A 22,851-nucleotide genomic window follows, 5' to 3' on the forward strand; every position below is an offset into this window, starting at 1 on the left:
CCCACAGATATGTGGGTTTATCAACAACTTTGTCAGTAGCCAAGATTTAGTTTGCTGCAGTTTCACTTGGAGCAGGATAAACTATGTCCCATTACTATTTAGTCTGTTTTAAAACACTCATTCTGCAATTCTTATAAAGTTTTTCTTTATCTATATAAGATTCAGATTCCATTTAAACTCAATAAAATCTCGACTTTAATCAAATACACTTGGTAATAATATGCCAGTCCTCCAAATAGTAAAAATTCAGTTGACACAAACGGAAGTGTTGGGTATATTTGATTTTATGGTAGTGGGACAAATCTGGTTTAACTACTTAGGAACATGTGAGAAAAACATGCCTAGGAAGAGGTACAATTAATTTTGATTTCCATTGTTAAAGGAACAGGATGCATTTATTACTACTGAAATATTAGGAGTGATTCTATTTTAATTATACCCAACAGTTTGTTGGGAGTCTGTTTGTGCCTTTGCTAGACGCACCCAGTAGGTGACTCCTTTTATTTTTATGTTCTCTACTTTGCATATTCCAAACTTGTATTTCTAAAGTATTTTATAGCTAAAATATCTATTTATTTGTATCACGTGCTGTGCATTTATACTATGTCTGCCACCGTCATACCTAGATTTCAGGAAAGCCTTTGACAGAGTGTTGTACGAAAATGTCGAGAAAAATTAATTGAAATTAATTTGCATACCAGCATTGCCATGGGGACTGAAGTCTTGCAGTAGGACCACAAATCAAGTGCAGTGATAAATCACAATGCCTTGAGCTGGAAGGAGGTGTCAAGTGGGCTAGAACAATGTTCTCTTATTAGTCAGCTTACTTAACACCTTTATTAATGATCTGAAATCAGGATAAGCAGAATGCATTAAACTAATGCATCACATACATTAAATTGGGAGGTGTTGAAAACACCAAACAGGATAGGGAAACAGAACAGGGCCTAGAAAGATGAGAAATGTAGTCAAAAAATGACAAAAGCTTTGTCTAGATGGGGAATTTTATGAAATTCCCACTGGCACTGCCAACAGTTCAGCAGAACAGGCATTAAGCACTGGTGGCTTCTTGCAATTTTAACACTATGTTAGTTAAATCTGACTCTGCCAGACTTCCAGTGTGACTGAGGACAGGTCACAATCTTTCTGTGCCTTAGTTCCCCAGCTGTACAATGGGGTAACATATTTCCTTTCTCCCACCCTTTGCCTCCTCTGTTTAGATCATAAGCTCATAAGGGCAGTGACAGTCTCTGACTATGATCATGTCTACCCTACAGAGCCTATGTTGGCATAGCTATGCCAGCCTAGGCCCCTAATGCAGACACTGTGTATTCTCACAGGGGTTCTTCTGCCAGCACAGTAACACCACCTCCCAGAACCACGTTAGCTATTCCAACAGAAGCACTTTTTTGTTGGCTTAGCTGCGTCTATACTGTGAGTTCTGCCCGCATAACTATATCACCTGGGGGGGCTAAATTTTTCACACCGCTAGCTGACATAGCTATGTCAGCAGAACTTTGTAGTGTAGAGTAGGCCTGGGTGTCTATACCAGTGGTTCTCAACCAGGGGTACGTGTACCCCTGGGGGCATGCAAAAGTCTTCCAAGGGGTACATCAACTCATCCAGAAATTTGCCTAGTTTTACAACAGGCTGCATAAAAAACACTAGTGATGTCAGTACAAACTCAAATTTCATTCCACCAATGACTTGTTTATATAGTTCTATATTTTCAGTGGTTCTCAAACAATGGATCACGACCCCAAAGTGGGTTGTGAGTTAGTTTTAAGGGGGTCACAAGGGCCAGCATCAGAGTCCCTGGGTCCTAGGGCAGAAAGCTGAAGCCCGAGCCCCACCACGTGGGGGGTGAAGCCGAAGCCCCACTGCATTGGGCTGAAGCTGAAATCCGAGTTTTTAAGTGAGGTGAAACTTGGGGTACCCAAGACAAATCAGACTCTTGGGGGTACAGTAGTCTGCAAAGGTTGAGAACCACTGGTCTATACAGTGATTAGCATAATGGAGGCCTCATCTCATCATATTTTCAGCTTGCTACCAAATACTGTGTCACCTTAATGGAGTCATTTATGGCAAAATTTCCAAAACTGTCCCTTAATTTTGGGTGATCAACTTGAAAACAACTAGAGGCCTGATTTTCAGAATGCTGAGCACACACAACTCCAGCTGAAGTCACAGAGAACTGCAGCTACTCTGCACCTCTGAAAGCACCCACAAATTAGGGTACCCATACTTAGTGGATACAAAATACAGGCCACAAGCCAACGTTTTCAGAAGTTTTTATTTTTCTGATTGTAGATCTATCCAAAATAAGAGAAAAAGACTGTAAATATGTCTTCAATTTTTGTCTTTAGGCTTCTAAGACTTTATTGTTTATTTCGGGCAAAATTGAGATTGAAATCCAAACACATACATTTCAAAAAGAATATGACAAAGCCAAACTATTCTCTCTAACACAGGACCAGGTTCTGCTACCTTTACTTGTATTGAACATTACATTACTTGCAATGGGGCTGTCGTGGAGAAAGGTGCTGTGTACTGAGAGTAAGGATAGTAAAATATGGTCCAGTGAGGCGGAAAAGAAGCTTATTGAAATGAACTGGATATAGGTAGTCACACCCCTCTTGTGTTTCAGTTTGCCCATCTATAAAACAAGTCTACGACTTTTAGTACCTCACAGAAGAATTATGAGGCTTAATATATATAAGTTGCTTTAAAATCCTTGATGAAAGGTGCTATGTTAGCAAATACTATATGCATTTACATTAGTATAATCTGCAAACATTAAAAGTGTGTACATACTAAGGAAGAGAGGACTTGCCTAAGGAGGTATAACAGTATGCAACAAAGCTAAGGAAAATTATATCTAGATGCACAATAGGAAAATTTTCCATTGAGATCTACTGGATTCTGCAAAGAGTCTCCAATGGCAGTCATAGAATCCCTATTGATTGAATCGCTTGAATGAAGAATATATTAGGCACTTGGTGAATATAATGTTGCATCAGAAGAGGTATGGATAAGATAAACTCAGCATCTCTCGTCTCTGATTTCTATTGTTCTACATGTATTGCAAGACACTTAGAGTTACACAAATGGATACATGTTAAAACACACACATATACACCTTATCATGACTGTATATGGTTTTGGAAATCTGCTTGTTAGGGATATTTATATTTCTGTAATTTTCTACTTGGATTTTAAAATATACTCAAACAGCCCTTTTTTTGGTCTCCCCAGTTTAAGGATTTCTCTTTTAAAAGAAAATAAGTTCTAGTAGAGAACAGGCAAAAGGAAAGTAAGTATGTCAGGGATCTTCATTACTCAGCATTATCTTTATTTCAATAGTTTCCAGAATTAGTCATTTCTATACTAGTTGAGTAATTTTATTTACATGAAGCCAAAAAAAGTCTTAGCTGTAATCATATCACTTCATCACATCCTCTCAACAACAGGCGCACACATTTCTTAGCTAACATATTCAAGTCTAATCATTAAGGGGAAAAAATGTAGCTGTTTGTCTTGGTCTTGAACAGCATGTGTAATATAAGCCTACCACAGTTATAACATACTGATGCAATTTTAGCAAGAAACTGTGCTGACGTTTTGTTAACTGTTAACGAGGTACTGTCTGATGTCACTGGCACTCAGTCACTGATAAAAACAGCTGATAAAGCAGGCAGATTTTACAGTCACATCTGTCATTAGGAGTGTGCTCTCAGATGAACTATTCCCTACAGCAGAGTTTAAGTAACTGAATTACATCAATGAGAAACCGCCTCTCTACAGTTGGCTCTGTGAGTGGTGTGAATCCAATGTACATGTGCCTGTAACATTTCCTGGCCAACCTGGATGCAGTATTTATTGTTGGCAAATGATTTGCAATAGAGTTTAAGGCTCTGCCTATGCCAGGACAATATTTCAAAAGTTTCACATCTTGGCTAACACTACTTCAGCACCATCAGAGTTAGAAATCCTGGGAGATCTAGTGTGGAGGGGCCACCAGCTGCTGCCCCCATTTTAAGCACTATCTCACTACCCATGATCACACTAAGTGGAGCTAATGGTGAGGCAAGCTGATGGCCCATCCATACAAAGGCTCCTTATATTGCTAACGCCTGTAGACCTGAACCAGTGTCGGCAGTAGCAGAGAGATTTTGAAAAATTACCCTACTGTTGATAGGGCCAAAGAGATAAGAAGAAACATAATAAACAAAGTATCTGCAGTGGGGGAAATGCTAACACAGAAAGCATTTACAAAGAATGAGCTATGCTGCAACAAGTCCTAATATTGAAAGTTTGCTTTTTCTATGTAACATACCCTTTTATACTCTCTTTTTTTTTAACTCCAGTTCCTGTATAACTGATGTCAGTTCAATCTTCCCTTTTGTCAGGGGACTGTTCTCATTGCTATCTGAGGAGATCAGCCAGTCAGCAATCCTATCTGTTAGGACCAAAACTAGTTTCCACGTGTAAATCCATTAAAGCCAATAGTGCTACTTTAGATTCACATCAGAGCTGAGAATGTGGCCCATCTCCTCCACAACATACCTGATTATTCACTGGACATGGAAGTGAGAGTCCAGAGGTCTTTCACATGGCAAAGTGATGCATTGTACATGTACCTCTTAACTAGACAGCTGTTTAAGTAAAATCTGAAGCACTAAAATATGTTTATCAGATTATTTATAAGAAATCTTAAAGGGTTCTAAACTTAAAGACAAATATAAATTCACTGTGCTCCTCATGAGAGACTTGATTTGGAGGAATTTGTTTTTAAGCATGAAGATGAAGACTTAGTCATTAAATGAGTGCTGCGATGAATGCAGTCCTGAAGTGGATAAGGGCACTCTTCTGAAAACTGATTTCAAAGTCTGAAGAATTTGAATTGTTTGAGAGTTGGCTACTGTGAGAATTAGAGAATCTAAGAATTAGAGGATCTGATTAATAAGAAATTGAGCTAATAGAAAACCAAGATGACTTCTAAAAGAGGTGCTACCATGAGAAGGACCTGGAGCTTCAAAAAATTCTGAGACACACAGACGATCCAAACAGAAAAGCTATATACTGGAAAAGTTTAGGATCAAGTCATGAAAAGCAAATATTGAAGATGGCAGGGAGTATTAGGAATATGAAGGTATCTTTCGTTGAGATCTATAGAGTAGAGATAGTCATTTGCAGAAACTTCGTGGATCAACAATAAGAGTTTTCAAATGGAACTGTGATCGCTTCAGGAGAAAATTGAGAGAAGAGAGATCTAAGAACACTCAAGAGCTTCCTGTCCTCTTTTGTTTTATGAAATACCAGAGTAATTTCCCTAGAGCTGAGGGGAATATGGCCCAGCGATAATCCCTCCAAATTCTGTAATACCTCTGAGTCCAAGATCTTAAATCAACAGCACCAATCTTTTGGCTGTGTTCAAAAAATGAAAAGTGGCCATAAAGAGATAAGAATGAAGGGGAATATCAGAGTGTGATGGGGCACAGTTGCCCCTCATTGGTATGTAAGGGGTTTTAAAGCAACCCTGGGGAGGCTGTGCGGGAGGCAGCCAATAAGGAAAAGGCTTGTAGTGCCAGCCAGTTAGGGGAAGGTTTATTGGAGGAGCCAATCAGGGCCAGGCTGGCCCATATAAGAAGGGGCTGCTGAGCAGAGGAGGTGGCAGTCACTCCCTGAAGGGTGAGGGAGAAGGACCATGGACAGAGCAGTGCTGGGTGGGGTCAGCAGAGTATGAGAAAGCTCCAGGCTGACGGCTGCCAAACTAAGGCCCTGATACAAGGGCAGAGGAGGTACTAGGGCTGTAGGCCAGGGAAGGAGATGGTGGAGTTGGAGGAGGGACAGTACATGGCTGTTGGCTATATGGTACCTGGGTTGGGGCCCGGAGGAGGGAACCGGCCCAGACTCCCCTCCCTTTTGCCACCACTGGCCACTGAGGAAAGTGACCCGTGCACGGACTGCAGTCTGCCACGGATACAAGTGGCTAGAACCTGGACTGCAGATTGCCACCGAGGCAAGCGGTTGGACTGAGGACTGTTGGTCCCCTGGAAGGGGGGAAAAAACTGTGTGAGGCACAGTCGGAGGACTGTGTCCAGAAGAGGATGCGAGTCCTGCATGAGGAAACAGGAATGATGACAGGCAAGACACCATCTGAGGAGGGAGCACTGGCAACCACCAGCTAATTCCCAGGACAGCCAGCAGGAGGTGCTGTAGTGGTGAGTTGAGCTCCGTCACACAGAGAATAGCCCAATGAATTCCCTGTATGCTCCTTTTCTTGTAATTGTTTTAGCCCAGGAGAAGTGGCAAATCTGAGTCTACTCCCAAACAGTAACACTTGGGCCAACTTCTCCTTGATGCTTAATGTGGTGATTAATAGAGAAAGGTGTTCTTGGTCTAGCACTTTGTAAGAGAGAAGATGAGACGTTCCTGTTGTATTCGGAGGAATGAAGCACTAAGAAATCAGAAGAGTCTCAACAGGCTTTGTATCAGAAAGGAAATGTATGTTGCTGAGAAAGATGGTGCTTCTTTATATCTGCAGATAATATAATAGCATTATCCAGGACAACACCACAGAGACACTGGCCTTTGAAAAGTGCTCATATCACACAGATGAAAAGGTGAAGAAAGCCCTGAGCGCAGAAAAAACTGCCTGGACCTCCTGCTGAGGAAGATGATGGGAGTGAGGGTAGATCCTGGGCTCATCCTCTGTTCAGTACTTTTGGTCTAGTTGCACAAACTACTCCACCATCTCTGTCAACTGGAAGCAAGCCTTCCCAGCACTCAGGAATCTGAACTGGCAGATGCACATTGCCTGGGAATCCTTGTCCTCTCTCAGGATTTAAGAATTTCAGCTTCAGAAAGTAAAGGTATTATATAAGCCTGTCTTTTTTTCCTCACTCCAGACACAGATGAGCAACACCTTTAGAATGCACAACAGCCTTTCAACCTCTTTTCCCATCAACAATTGCAAACTAAATACTATCAATTGTATATCATACTTTGTCTGCTTATGTGATTATAGGCACTTTAATTAAAAAATAAAATCACATCAACTATCTAGCTCTAAGCAAGATTAACTTATTCTATCAAGGTCTTTTGAATGGGACATTTGGGAACTTCAGTCACCTTATTTTTTTGTTAGAATAATGACCTAAATATTAGTTTGTCATAAAGAAGAAAATGTGGAGCAATGCGTGTAAGGTTTCTTTGTACTGTAGGGCAAAAGACCATATACTCAGGTTCCTCCACTGAGCGATTCATCTCCCCCAACTATGTATAAATCTATAAAATGAGTATGATATTTTATAGGGGTATTGTGAGGTTTAACTAACTGTGATCCTTTGAAGAAAGTTATTTAATAATGAGCCTGAGTACATAATTTGTACATAAAAATATATGCGAGAGCCATGTAGCATATAGGAAATCCCTAAGTTTATTGAAATACCATAGATCAAACAATTCCAAGCATCAATCTGATCCTTGCATCAGCAGCTGCAACTCCCATTAACTTCTATTATTATTATTTGTACTACAATAGCCCTGCTGCACTAGGCACTGTACAAACACAGAGACAAACCCCGTGCTGAAGAGCTTAGTTTAAACAGAAAAGACATGTGAGAAGAGAAACCAACACGGAGGAGAATTTACTTACATGAGGTCACACAAGTGGCAGAGCTGGGAATATAACCTATATCTCCTGACTTTCAATCCAATGCCCCATCCACTAGACCATGCTGGATCTTATCAATGGGAGCTGGACTCACACCAGGGATGCATTTAGTTGCAAAGGTTAATTTGTTTCAAGATCAAAGACTAAGCCTGATCTTACCGTACACACCTTTCAGCAATTACATTTTTATAGTGTCTCATAGATCAGAGATATTATTTTAAAGTCCATAGATGCAAGTACAGGTGGCTGTCTTCCATTTGCTTTATCAGATTCCTCCCCTCCCCCCATTGGGATACTGCCATCAATAACTCTTACATGAATTGAATGTTATACACTAGAATCATTGATAGAAATACTTATATACATCCCTTCAGTTATTTCCCTCTCTTTGGACCTTTATTATCTCATAAATAGAACAAGGTCACAGATCTGAATTTCTACTCAGCTATTATCTGTATCTATTCACAGCTATTATCAAAAAGTCCACAATTTGAACTGTTGTAACAATCTTACCGTTCAAAAGCCACCAAAGTAATGGAATAAAACCTGGACTTTCACTAATGTACTTCAAGCCTTTCAAGTTGATGCTCACGTTGTACAGTGACATCAGCATTAGCCTAAAATAAAATTAAAAAGGTGATTAAATTGCATCTTAAACTGCATCATTACAGTAACTGCATCCAATACTTACAATGAGCATCTACAGATGGCTAGATCCTGATGCATATTTCAAACTCAAAATATAAGATACAAGATATGTACTTATGTCATGTTGTATACATACAGCTACATGAATGCAACAATGTGAGATTTTATTTAAATTTATAAATCAAAATATATTAATCATGTAAAAGTGAGCCAATTTGACAGCATTTAAATTCCTCTGAACTGAATGGGACTAGTTACATGAGTCGGGCAAGCAGAATTTGGCCTTCATGATCACTCACCATATGCAACAGAATCCTCTTAACTGGGACTCCCCAGAAGGCAGCCTATCATCCTGATTAAGCCGCTTGTCTCAACAAATGAAAGGGCCACTTAAAAAAAATAAAAGGCTGCAAAGATTTTATAACAATTACTATACCGAATCAAAAGAACTAAATGAAATTTGCTGCATTTCATTCATTCTTCTTTTGATCTTTGACAACTTCTGTATTAAAAAAAAAAGACAGCAGCTTAGAATTTCACAACTTTAATACCTAGCTATGCATCTCCTAATCATCCGACAGTGGCCACTTGTGTCCCTGTCAAACAAAGTTTATGCTAATTCTATACCAATTAAAGCAGCAATCAATCATTCTCCTTATTAGGATAAATCTGTTCTCTGGAAGACATCCTGATAAAGGAGATGTCCCGAATCTAAGAGGTGCTGAGCACCCTGACTTCAGTGGGAGCTGAGGTCACTCAACAGTTTAAAGGATCAGGCTACAGGTAAAGCACACTCTAAAATAAAATCCGACAGAGAGGTTATTAAGAGAGAAAAGGTGAGACTCCATTGTAATATATTGCAGATGATGTATTCCTTACACCATCCGATCTTAAATCGAACTTCACACCCCTTGATAATCTGTACGTTATTCCGTGATAACCTGAAACTTCTCCGCTTAAACTCTGTACCGTTCACTTTTTTAAACATCTTAATAAAATTTTTACTCTTTGCCAAACAATGTGTCTTAATAGCCAGTGGGCCCATGAAATTATCCTAAGCAGACACAATGCCTCCTGGAGTGCCACCCTTAAAGAAGGCACAGTGGTATCCTCTGCCACCATACTGAGCCAACTCCACTGGCTGTTGTGGACAGGGCTGGGGCCACACACATCTTTTTTTCAGCCCACACTAAGTCTAGTGCTAGCAACAGCACTGGACTCTAATAGTCTTTGTGCTGAAGGGACTCATAAGGACTGTGTGTCTGGCGTCTGTGCAGAAGGTAAGGGGGTATTATGGGAGAAGACACACTTCTTGTTGCCCGGCTCACCCTTGCTTAGGCATGAAGAAGCCAGGCAAAATTCAGGCCCAACATATATAAGCCTCTAAGAGTAACTGTTGCAGCCACAGAAAAGCAACAAGCCTTGAGTGTGCTGTATTCTCAGCTGACTGCCAATCCACATGTTAAGAGTGAAGGGGACGATTCCGGCCCCAGTTCTGGCAACATATAGGACTTGCAAGAGGTTGGAGAAGTCCCCTGAAATAGGAGCAGCATAGGACTTATGCAGCCTCCCTCATCAGCCCTAGCATAGGGCCTGCACCAGGGCAGATATGGAGGGAGGGGACATACCCACAGCACAGAGTACTCCAAGGGATTCTGGACTGCTGCAGGGATGCTCTAATTTGTACCAGGGGCCCTGGCAGCAGCCCAGAAGCCAGAGGATGCAATGATGATGTAAAGCACCACTGCCCCCTGGGCTACACCTCCCGGAAAGTACAGCACAGAATCTGTCCCTGGCATATGGAAACGACTTAAGCCATCCTTCTTCAAGCATCTACCCAGGGCCCCTGCAAGTACAACTTAACACAACCCCCATAATGTGACAGGATGGGAACTCATCCGTTCCTGTATAGGGGCACTGAGAAGGAAGCCACTGTTCTGCCACCCTCTGAAATGTGTTTAGGAGTCCTTCACCAGTTCAGAGAGGATCATTCCTGACAGTGCCAGCCTAGTTCAGTACTTGCACCCACCAGCCATACAGTACTGTCCCTGTCAATGTCTCCATGTGCTCCCCCAACCACCTTCGCATTCACACAGGGCCAGACAATTTGGTCCTTAAACTGTGGCTATACTGTGAAAAATGTATTTTTGACTCTTAAATTTCATCATGGATCTATTGTGCCTTATGGATTCCACATCAAATTTGCTCAGTCTACAGGTAAAAAGATTTTTTTTTTTTTAATTGCCAGCCCTGCAAATTCAATCTGCATCTGAGTCAAAATGCACTCTTGCCTTTGCATACATCAGCAGCAGTCACAAAGATGATGTAAACCAAATGATGCTCTCACTTATACCTGCATAACTTCACTGCCTCCAAATACCTTAACACCTGTGCAACCCCACAAGCCTTCAGTGGGTTTTCATAGGATGTAACTGAAGGCTTCTGTTGGCCTTTTTATTTTTGGTGTTGATGTCTGAAAAGGAAAGAACCCAGCTTAGCTTTCAGATCACAGGTTGAGTTTCTGGGACTAGCAGTTAGAAAAAACATCTTTTATTTATATATCAAAAAATTTGACATGGCATCACACACACATTTTTAAAGTCAAATTACATTTAATGTTTATGCAGCAGAATGAAAACGCAAACATTTACAACAGAAAAGGTTAATATCTTTGGACATGGTTTTTCAATCTGTTCCTCAATGAAAATGTCAAACAGATTAAAAATGATGTAAAAGGACACTGCTAGTTTGTATTTTTCTTTTGCTTGTTTGTTTTGTGTGGAGCAGAGGGACTGGTTGTGGTGAGCTAAAAATGTTGGAATGTTGTGGGGAGAAGAAGAAGAAGAAAGTTTCTGAGTTTTAAACCCATTTGGTAGCCACTCAGAAGATCTAAGCCCAAAGTAATAATATATTATTAACAACACCATAATGTGGAAAAACTCTTTATGCCACTTTCAGCTCTACTGCTCCTTATATTCTCTCTATAAAAACACACTGTTTTTCCTTTGCTCTTCTCCCTATTATTACCGTATATACTTGTTCATAAGCCGAATATTTTTGGTAAAAAATTGACGCATCAAAGAGCGGGGGTCAGCTTATAAACAGGTCTACATCAAAATTTAATGATTTAAAACTCTATGGCAGGGATTGGTAACCTTTGGCACGTGGCTCACCAGGGTAAGCACTCTGACGGGGCGGGGCGGTTTGTTTACCTGCCGCGTCCGCAGGTTTGGCCAATCGCGGCTCCCATTGGCCGCGGTTTGCCACTCCAGGCCAATGGGGGCTGCAGGAAGCGGTGGCCAGCACATCCCTCGGCCCACGCCGCTTCCCACATTGGCCTGGAGCGGCAAACCACGGCCAGTGGGAGCCGTGATCAGCTGAACCTCTGGATGCAGCAGGTAAACAAACTGCTCGGCCCGCCAGAGTGCTTACTCTGGCGAGCCGCGTGCCAAAGGTTGCCGATCCCTGCTCTATGGAATCATTAATTGAATATCTAATACACTGTCGTTTTGTTTACCTGGAGCATCGGCAGGCATGGAGCCCCCCAGCTCCCATTGGCTGGAAACGGCAAACTGCGGCCACAGGGAGCTGAGAGGCTCCATGCCTGCAGACGCTCCAGGTAAACAAAACGTCCCGATCCTCCAGCGGTTTACCCTGACAGGCTGGGAGCCAAAATTTTCCAACCCCTGAAATATAGGGTCAGCTTATGAAAGGGTCTATTTTTCCTTATCCATCTTGGGGGGTTGGCTTATAAACGAATGGGCTAATGAATGAGTGTATACGGTATATTCCTCTCACTCTTATTTTTGTTATTTTCCCCCATCCTCCAAGTAACAAAAATTGGAAATGCATAACTTAGTCACCACATCTCTGAAGTAGCTACACTTATTTATAAAGTAATTAGTTGAAAAAACCCCAAAATGTTTCAAACCAGTATTTCCTTTGGTCAGTAGAAAAGATGTCATTTGATTTCGGAATCTGGACTCACACTTGTTTCTACAGCTTTTAGTTGTACTGGTTTCTTAAAAGTAAATTGTGTGACAACCTGTACAGGCCTCACAAGTTTGACTAGCAAACTCTCTAAGAGAGTTTCAAAGCACGAGTGGGAACAGAATGTTTTTTGTCACTTAAAACAGGTTTGTGATGAATCTTTGGTTTGAATCCAAATCATACATGAATCCAGCCACCTTGATCAGCAAACAAGCATAAATATCAGTCAACACCAAATATTAGGTAGTAGTCTTCATCGAATTAAGAATATAAATAGGATAAAAGATGATCATTGCATTATGTAAGATACTGTAAAATTTATTGTAGCACTGCTGTAAAATTAATTTGTGCAGTGCCTCTTCTAGGCTGTATGCTAACCCAGTTTGATGGACTTTATATACTGATATTCTACAACCTAGATATCCCCTGTTGAGTCTTTGGTTTGTCTGTAGGATTGACTTGCACATGTTTTCAAATGGCTGTTGCGAGGTAGCTGGAGATTACACCACCCATGAGAAACTGTTTGGCAATCAGCTTTAGTTGTCTTTACAATAAAGAACTTATTTTTTAAACTCATTTACAAAAGGAAGCCCGTGAAACACTGAATGATGACAATATTGCCAAGTGTTCAAAAATCAAGAGCCAGCCCCCAAAACTCATAATATTGGTTTAACAATCAAAAGATTTGTAGAAGTCTGGGCTCTTTTTATTTGCCTTATGGATTTTGAGTCTTTAGAGCAGAGGTTCTCAAACTGGGGGTCGTGACCCCTCAGGGGGCCATGAGGTTATTACACGAGGGGTTGTGAGCTGTCAGCCTTCACCCCAAACCCTGCTTTGCTCCCAGCATTTATAATGGTGTTAAATTAAAAACACTTTTTAATATACTTATAAGGGAGGGTCGCACTCAGAGGCTTGCTGTGTGAAAGGGGTCACCAGTACAAAAGTTTGAGAACAACTGCTTTAGAGGTCACATTTTCATGCTTTTCTCTGCAATCATGAGGGCTAGAAACTTGAATTTTAAAAAAATGAAAGTTGTGATTCTCACATAATCATATGACTTCAGAAATTGGGGCTTTCAGAAAAATACCAAATAATATGAAAGTTAGCTATCCTATTTTGAATGTTGACTTCCAAACCCTACGCTTGGGAAACAGCATGATAGACATTAAGTAATGCTAAGGCTCTCTGTAATGATATACATAAATAACAAATCATTAACAACACGGTCATTTAATATTTATGCTTTTTCACAGATCAACATTCAAATATCTACTAAAATAAAATACTGCATACATGAATCAAAGATTATTCATATCAGTAATATTTATCTTATTAATTTACTGTATCTTAATATTCACAATCACCATATTAAGGCTCTCAATCCCTGTAGTATCCAAGCGCCATATACATATGTCTAAGACAAGCTGAATTTCATACCTGCCAGGTACAACTTGCATCAATTAGTAATATTGCTCAGAAAATGGCAAAGAATGTTAATGTGTTTCATTTCTTCATTTACTGGAAAGTCTGACTTTTTCCCTTTTTGGATTGTCTATCATAGTATTTTCTTTACAATATTTCATAGCATCATAGATTCATTTGTCTCACAGGGCATCTTTACAGACACTCCTTTACCAATGTTGATGATAGCAGCTTGTGAGTAATAAGGTGGCAGGAGGTCATTTACGCTTTGCTGGCCTAAGACAAATGCACATTTGGTACATATGTAAGCTATTTATTTAACTAACCAGGCATAGTATTTTAACAGATTATTTTTCATTTTGGATGGCGATACAGGGTGAGTCCTACATTTCTCTCAGTTCTTTTCCCTACTTTAATACTCGAGCCTCCCTTAAATACCATTCATCCCAGCAACTCTACCTCTTCCCAAGGCAGTGATGGGCACATCTCCACATTGCCTATTATTCTGGTGCTTGATAGACCTTGCAGAGACACTGATGTGCCTGCAACATTGACTGAGGGGAATCGGTATGCAGCCACCAGCCTTGCAACCACACCTAGTATATTTGTGAGGAATGGACGCTGTGAATATTATTTCCAAAGGACATATTTCCTCTCCAGTAAAGTAAATAATGAATGAATCTGTGACGTGGTGTGTAAACCCCACACCAGCATGGAAGGAATTAGGGAGCTGCTTGGGGCTGGAGTAGCCCCATCCTGCAGCACCTGCAAGTCATGCCAGGAATGGACAAGGAGCCTCAAAGGAGGAAGTTCCCCTCAATAGTGGACAGCCCTGGAAGAATGCAGGGTGCTATGCTTCCCAGCTCCCAGGAAGGCCTGATGTCTAGCGCAACCTCTGCCCTCACAAAAAGGGAACACAGATCTCCTGTGCTAAAAGGAGGAAGAGACTTGTCCTATAGTTTGTGCTGGAGACCCAGAGGATTCTAAAGTGGACTATGACCCATCCAGGGCCTCTCTGAAGAAAGAGGTCAATATCCTGGTCAGAACTGCCTATATGTTTTCTTTTTTTCTTGGCCCCTTTCTTTGGCCTGGTCTACACTGGGGTGGGGGCTGAGGGAATCGATCTAAGATGACTGCTGCCACTCCCCTGTCGACTCTGCCTGCGCCTCTCACGCCGGTGGAGTATAGGAGTCAACAGGAGAGTGCTCGGGGGTCGATTTATCACGTCTAGACTAGATGTGATAAACTGACCCGCACTGGATCAATCGCTGCCCACCGATCCGGTGGGTAGTACAGACATAGCCTTTAACTTATTTTGCTGCCTTTGGATTGTTTGTTTCACCTGTGACTCTGAAAAGGGGAGAAACTGCCAGAAGGAGAGCTGAGGGCCCACCTCCACTAGACTGTCACTGAACATTCCTGCTAAAAGGACTGGATTTGTGTGACTGCTACTTTCCAAGTGGCATCCAAAGGAGGCATAGAGTAGTAAAAGAATCACTCAGTGAATGGAGGAGTACTGTGCTAGTGCCAAAACTTGTTGGCATGACATGTGTCTGCACTGATTTTCAAAAGGTCAATGTGATTTCAAAATGTAATGCATAGCCAAAGCCAACAGTGAATGAACTATTACAATGGCTGAGAGCTGCCAGAATATATCCACTTTAGAGCTCACAAAAGGGTACTGGAAAATACCTTTGCCAGAAACTGGGGGAAAAACAGCTTTTTCCACATCCTTTGGTCTATATCAGTGGTGCGCAACCTACGGCCCACCACTGGTCTATATCAAGTCCAAGAAATGTTTTTGGTCACTCTGAGGCAGCGGAAACTTTCCAGAAGCTAACGGACCGAATCTTGTGGCTGCCTGGGCAGTATGCAGTGGCCTACTTAAATGATATAGGTCTCTCCAGCCAGGACTGGGACAGTCACTTAAGAACGGTCACAGCAGCGCTCCAGTTCCTCGCAGATGAAGTAAGCCCGGGAACGGCAATGTCACATACTTAGGCTACACCAGGGGTCAGCAACCTATAGCACGCATGCCAAAAACGGCACGTGAGCCGACTTTTAATGGCACGCTGCGGCCGCCACTGGCCCTGCTCAGCTGAGCAGGGCCAACGGCCGGGACCCCAGCAGGCAGCAGCGTGCCCTTAAAAATCCTGCCCGGCCCAGCCCGTTCTTCTCCGCCCCCCACCTACCGCTCTCTCTGGCGGGGGCAGAGGACAGAAGCAAGCTTGGTCCTGCCGGCTGCTGCTGTAGGGCAGGCTCCGCCGGCAGCCAAGCTTCCCCCTCCCCCGCCTCTTCCCCCAGCGTGCTGCATCGAGCCCCGCCGCCTCTTCCTCCCTGCCGCCGATGGCCCTTGCAAGGGAGGGGAGAAGAGGCGCCCCAGCGCCATCACTGCTCAGACCGGGAAGGAGGCGGAGAAGAGGCAGGAGCAGGGCCTTGGGGAAGGGGGGTGGAATCAGGGTGTATCCCTCTAGCCCCCTGCCATGAGCCGCTCAGGGCAGGGGGCTGGGAACACCCCCCCAATCCCAGCCCACCCCTCTGCCCTGACCCCTGCACCCCTCTCACACCCCAGCCCCCTGCACCCCCCCACGACCCAGCCCTGACTCTGGCACCCCCCACACCCTGACTCCTGCACCCTCCTCATACACACCCTACCCTGACTCCTGCACTCCCCAAACATACCCAGCCCCCCCACACCCTCTGCCTTGACTCCTGCACTCCCCACACATACCCAGCCCCCCTACACTCCATGCCCTGACTCTTGCACCCCCCACAACCCCATCCTGAGCACCAAACGGGAGCTCCTGCACCCTCCTCCCACATTCCCACTTGCACCCCTCGCACCAAATAGGAGCTGCCCAGGTAAGCGCTCCACACCCAAACCTCCTGCCCCAACCCTGAGCCCCCTCCCTCATTCTAGCTCCTGGCCAGACCCTGCACCCCAAACCCCAGCCTGCTCCTTCACCCGCAGCCCTGTGCTCAGTGCACCCCCACCCTCAGCTCAGTGCAGAGAGAGGAAGAGAATGGGCCAGAACCAGGGAGAAGGTAGGTACCCACTCTATGTGGGCAGGGCCGGGACCCCAGACCGGCAGTGGGCTGAGAGGGGCGGGCAGGAGCCAGCAGACAGAACCCCAGACCGGCAGCGGGCTGAGCCGCTCAGCCGGCTGCTGGTCTGGGGTCCCGGCCCCCAGCCCCGCTCAGCCCGCTGCCAACCTTGGATTCTGGCTGCTAGCCCCTTGCCAGCCGGGGTTCCGGCCGCAGGCCTCGCTCAGCCCGCTGCTGGCCTAGGTGAATGGAACCCCAGACCGACAGTGGGCTGAGCAGGCCGGCAGTGTAAGATTAGCATTTTAACTTAATTTTAAATGAAGCTTCTTAAACATTTTGAAAACCTTGTTTACTTTACATACAACAGTAGTTTAGTTATATTATATATAGACTTATAGGGAGAGACCTTCTAAAAAACGTTAAAATGTATTACCGGCACGCGAAACCTTAAATTAAAGTGAATAAATGAAGACTCAGCACACCACTTCTGAAAGGTTGCCGACCCCTGTGCTACACCATGAGAGAGAGCCAACTACGACCCCTATTAAACAAGGTCCAAGCCTTGACAGATTGTCCTGTTCCCACAACAAAAAAACCCAACCAATTATGGCACTTGTGAGTTGCAGGCTGTTATCAACGTTTTGTGCTGGGATTCACCACTACTGTGGCCCTCCTCACAGATCTCGTAAAAGACAGATGCCCAGAAAGGGTCCAGTGGTTGAAAAGCCTGCGATAAGGCATTTTGGACACCAAAGGAGCCAGTCCTTTTTAATCCACACTTTTCAAAAAGATTTATTCTGCAAATAAATGCCTCACATATAGGACTAAGGTTGATCCTTTTGCAAAAACATGAGGGGGAAGGACATCTGGTATTGTACAACAGCCAAAAGTTGTTCCCCAGACAGAAAATATACTCCGTGATCAAGAAGGAGGCATTGGCAGCGAAATGGGCTGTGGATTCAGTGGATACTATCTGCTGGGAAACCCTTTTTTTAAAAAAATCACAGACCACACTCCACTTAGGCGTCTGAACACCATGAAAGACACCAATCCAAGGATAATCCACTACAACCCTATAGCTTCCAGGTACTCAACTGACCTGATAAGGCACATCAAAATGCTGACTTTTTTTTCACAAGACAGCAATTCCAGCACAGGGGATGGCACCCTTGCCCCTACCTTGAAAGGGACGGTATGTAAACCCTACCCCATTATGGAGGCGGTTAAGGCACTGCTTTGGGCTGGAGAAGCCTCATCACATCACACCACACCTGCAAGTCATGCCAGCAATGGAGGAGTCTGAAAGGAGTAAGCTCCACTCAGTAGTGGGCAGCCCTGAAGGGGAGCAGACTGTTAAGTTTCCCAACTCCCAGGAAGAAGCCTGATAGCTAGCAGAATCTCGGTCCTCACAAAAAGGGAACACAGATCTCCTGTGTCAAAAGGAGGAAGAGACTGTATCCGATAACTTGTGCTGGAGACCTACAAGTTTTCCTTTTTATTTTTCCCTTTTGTAGCCTTTGGATTGTTTCACCTGTTACTCTGGAAAAGGGGAGATATAGCCAAAACGAGGGCTGAGAGCCCTCCACCGCTAGACTGTCACCAAATGCTCCTGCTAAAAGGACCGGATCTGTATGAATGCTACTTTCCAAATAGCATCCAAAGTGGGCGCTCTGATGGGAGCAGATCCTTAACAGGATCATTAGGTAAAGAGCTGTAGTAATAATGGTCTACATTGTAAGATAACATGCTTCATTTTAAAAATATCTGGCCTTCATACACTTTCAGTTTGGTACAGAGTCCTGGCTTCAGGTCTCCCAGAAGCTGCATCATTGTGTCCAACAACACCCGACTTGAATTAACCAGGAATTCACGGCCACATGCCAATGCAGCAACATCTACAACAGAACACAAAATAAAATAATAAAAATCACATTCCGAAAAACAGGAAAATTAGTTTGTATCTAATAATCAAATATTAACTACCTGTAGGAACTGTGAAGACTGAGCTGTAACATCTATAAACCTTTCCCTAAATGTAGAGACAGAGTCAATACGGAATCGTATAATATGTTACTGAAGCAGTAAACAATACCTAGCAGTCAAAAAAACTGTTTATAATTATACATTGGTCATTAAAATATGTATTCAGGGTGGCTCAGTAGCAAAATTTGTAATGCAATGAGTTATGAAACAGGTATGATTCAAAAAGCTCTGAACTGGCAGCATCTGTGGAAATATTGCAAAGTTGATCCTAATGGTCTAAGTTTTAAAGGAAGGAAGATGTAGATCAGTGGTGGGCAACCTGTGGCCCATCAGGGTAAGCTGATTGTGGGCCGCGAGACAATTTGCGGACGCTCAAAGTCCGCAGGCACAGCCCCCCGCAGCTCCCAGTGGACGCAGTTCGCCGTTCCCTGCCAATGGGAGCTGCGGGAAGTGGCAGCCAGCATGTCCCTGCGGCCTGCAGCTTCCTGCGGCTCCCATTGGCCGGGAACGGTGAACCGCGGCCACTGGGAGCTGCCTGGGGCCATGCTGTGGACACTCAACGTCCGCAAAAATGTCTCACGGCCTGCAATCAGCTTACCCTGATGGGCCGCATGGGGCTGCGAGTTGCCCACTACTGATGTAGATTGTTTTATATTTATTCCCCCTACGTTCCCGGCTAGAGTACACATCTAAAGCAGCAACAGAGGTCAATTTGCAAGATCTTCCCTGCTCTTGTAGGAGTGCTTCCTTATGCAGTGGACAACACAATAGGCAAAAATTGCAGAAAGACTATTACTCTGCTAAGGATACAGTTTTGTCTTGAATAAACTTGTACTATAGGAAGCAAAACAAGTTCAAATGCTAAGCAGTGAGGAATGAAACAACATTACAGCAGCTTGCTTTTAAAAAAAAATGAGCCTGACTCTCCTCAGACAGCTGTAAATCAGGAATAACTTGAATGAAACCTACATAGTCATGGCAGGTGTAAAACTGGAGTAAGTGAGATGAGGATCAGGCCCATTACAGTGTATTCTGACACACTGAACCCTTAAAGAGAAAATATATTGTAATCCTCACATTAACATGAGAAAATTATGAGAATATATACATGATGTCTTGCTATATTATCAATCACAAAATGGTTAAAAAAGGGAGAATATACATTCACCAACAGTAGAGTGGAAAGAAAGAGAAATAAGTGCAAAAACGCGACATTTTAGAAATTACAACCCTCGTCGGGAATGGATTTACTGTAAGAAAATCTGGCAGGTGGTATTAGGCATCTTTTTTCCTATTTGCTCTTTTTACTGCTGATTTTTTAACATTTGCAGGGTGCTTTTAAGTAATGAATGCGACACTGACAGACCACTTCAGCTTGATGCTGAGAGACCAGCTCAAATCAAAGCCATAGGCCAATTCACTTGTGGTTTGAATACCAAAGAAATTTTAATGTTATTGTCTTCACTTACCTATAATCTGTTGTTTACTATCGCATTACATTATGTATAACCTGTACTTAATTAACCCTAGATCAAAAGCGTATGTTAGTGAGAATTTAATTGATGTGTAAACTTCATGAAAACTAATGAAAGATTGTTTGGATTGCTGTAACTAAATGCATTGTGTATATCTCTGTAATTGGACTGCCCATCAAATGGGATTGAAGCCTTGGAAATATAAATGAAGAAGCATGCTAACTTCAAAGCATGGGTCATTGTGTTCGACAACGGGAAATCCACAGACCCAGTCTGCATTTAGTCAACCGAGGAAAAGCCCATTCCGTAATGGAAACATTTGCCAAATTGCTTTCCGGGGAAGACAGCTATAAGAATGGATCCAGGGAATGATCCTGAATCTCTGAACTGTTTGGATTCTAACAGGGTTGAATACTGAGCAAGTAGACAGAGATCCCCAGAATTATTTGGATAAACCCTGAGGGACTTAGAGAAAGCTAGCAGATTACTACATCTCTGCTACTGATTTGGATGTACAAACTTAGACTCACCTGTTAATGTGTTTTACCTGCTTTAACTTCTCAATAACTCATTTCTTTGTCTTAGCTAATAAACCTTTAATTAGATTACTTGAGAAATTGGCTGCCAGTGTTTTTGGTGCAAGATTGAGACTATCCATTGACTAGGGAAAAGTGACGGATCCTTTGGAATTGGGAGTACTAATGTGAGGTGATTTTTGGTTTTAATAACCTTTCACCACAAAGTCTAGTTTGTCTGGGTGGCAAGATGTGCTGGAGAGCCTAAGGGGACTGTTTGTGACTCCATGGTAAGACTAATATAGTGATCCAGGTGTGCACATGTGCTACTGGTGTGGTGAGATCTAATTATATAATAAACTACCAGTTTGGGGGGTCTGCCCTGTTTTCTGACAGTCTGACCTGAGAATGGCACTCTCAGTTGTGGGCTACTCTAGACAGTGTAACAATGATTTTGCAATCAACTGATGGTTTAGATTGTTTGGAAGAGTAAATCATTGCTGGACTGGTTTACTGTTTCTGAAACTCCACATTGGTCTTGTTTTCTTTTTTTCTCTCCTGCTTAATAATTATTTTTACAAAAATCACCATAAAAGATTTTTTTCTTCTTCATTTGTTCTAAAGGAGAAAGCAGCATTAAAAATAATTAACAAACTTACTACATCATTCACTTCAAACCAATTTCGAGACAATTTTATATCTAAAATCTGGGGAAAACACTTGATACAAAAATCACAGATGCCCACTTGACATTTTTATACATGAAAAAAAAGACAAATGTCAAACTATGAGTATCACTGTATGTGCTAATATTTTAAGAGATGGAGATGATGAGAGGGCAAAAGCATTTAAAATAGGTTCAGGGCCTGTACTAATGCTAATATGTTGGTTGGGTTCAAAGTCCAGCTCACCATTCTGTATCTTCAGGCGGCTAGCCCCAAATTTGTTAGACATTTCAGTAACAATAAATATCGCTCTCACATGAATACACTTCCGATGCTGAACCCAATGAACTCATTAAAGACAGAGAATACCAGCTGAAGAAGTAACAACATACGTCATAAAAATGTATCTTAAAAGACACAGAAACAGAGGAATTCCCATACTAGCTCAGACTTACATACATCTAGTTCAGTATCCTGTCTCCAACAATGGCCTGCACCAGAAGAGTCAGAGGAAGGTGCAAGAAACCTACAGCAGGCAAATATGGAATCCCATGAAGATCTCACTCTAACCCCCAATGGATAAAACATGGTTTAAACCCAGGAGCATAAAATATTGTCTCCCTTCAACAACTCTTTTTTTGCAGTAACTATAACAAATCTGGATAATCTTAGCTACATAAATATCCAGTCCCTCTTTCAATCTTACTAAATTGTTGGCCTCAACAGCAGCCAGGGGCAATGAGTTTCACAGTCTAATTACATGTTGAATTAAAAAGCATTTCCTTTAATCAGTTTTTAATTTGCTACCTTTCAATTTTATTAAATGCCCTCGTGTTCTTGTGTTGGGAGGCAAGGAGACCAGAACCTCCCAATTTCGAGCAGACCTAATCTAACCTAGAAGACCCAAATTGTAGGCCAATCATGTTACACATGATGGAAATTCTGTTTTGTTTTTCCATTAAGAAATTATATCCAAAAAACCTACCTTAAAAATGTTAAGGTTGCAAAACCAGGATTAAGGTTCAATCATTCATTACAGTGTATCCTTTACCATATTTCTCCTTAAACATTCTCCTTTCCAAATTAAATAGACATACTAGGGGAAATCTCAGCAGCACTGAAGTCACTGGCAATATTATTTTTATTTTTAACTCCCACCGAAGCCTTCCTCATTCCACAAACCTCTAAACATTGTCAGTCTCTGGACCTTTATTTCTGTTATGCTTTTATAAATGAAGTGATCTGAGGCAGAATAAAATCACACCTTTAATTTGTTGAAGGAAATAATGTTTTCTATATTATTCTTAATAGTCTTTCATCTTACTTACATTTACTAGATATCTTAATGAACTAGCCACAGTGACACCTAGATCACCACCATCCCACTCTAAAAATAGGTTATTAAATTCAGAACCCACTACTGTGTATGA

At 42.5% G+C, this 22,851-nt stretch overlaps 1 protein-coding gene across 1 annotated transcript in view; it reads right to left on the reverse strand.

Annotated features, from left to right (window-relative positions):
- The window catches only part of HSF2BP (heat shock transcription factor 2 binding protein), a 108,549-nt gene that overhangs the window by 4,061 nt on the left and 81,637 nt on the right, over positions 1-22,851 (reverse strand). The window contains exons 6-7 of the mRNA XM_034753738.1: positions 18,561-18,678; positions 8,192-8,295 (exon numbers count right to left, since the gene is read on the reverse strand). Coding sequence (XP_034609629.1) covers positions 8,192-8,295; positions 18,561-18,678 — 222 coding nt within the window. The remainder of the gene's footprint in view (positions 1-8,191; positions 8,296-18,560; positions 18,679-22,851) is intronic.

This window comes from Trachemys scripta, chromosome 1, assembly GCF_013100865.1.
Source record: "Trachemys scripta elegans isolate TJP31775 chromosome 1, CAS_Tse_1.0, whole genome shotgun sequence".
Lineage (NCBI taxonomy): Eukaryota > Metazoa > Chordata > Testudines > Emydidae > Trachemys > Trachemys scripta.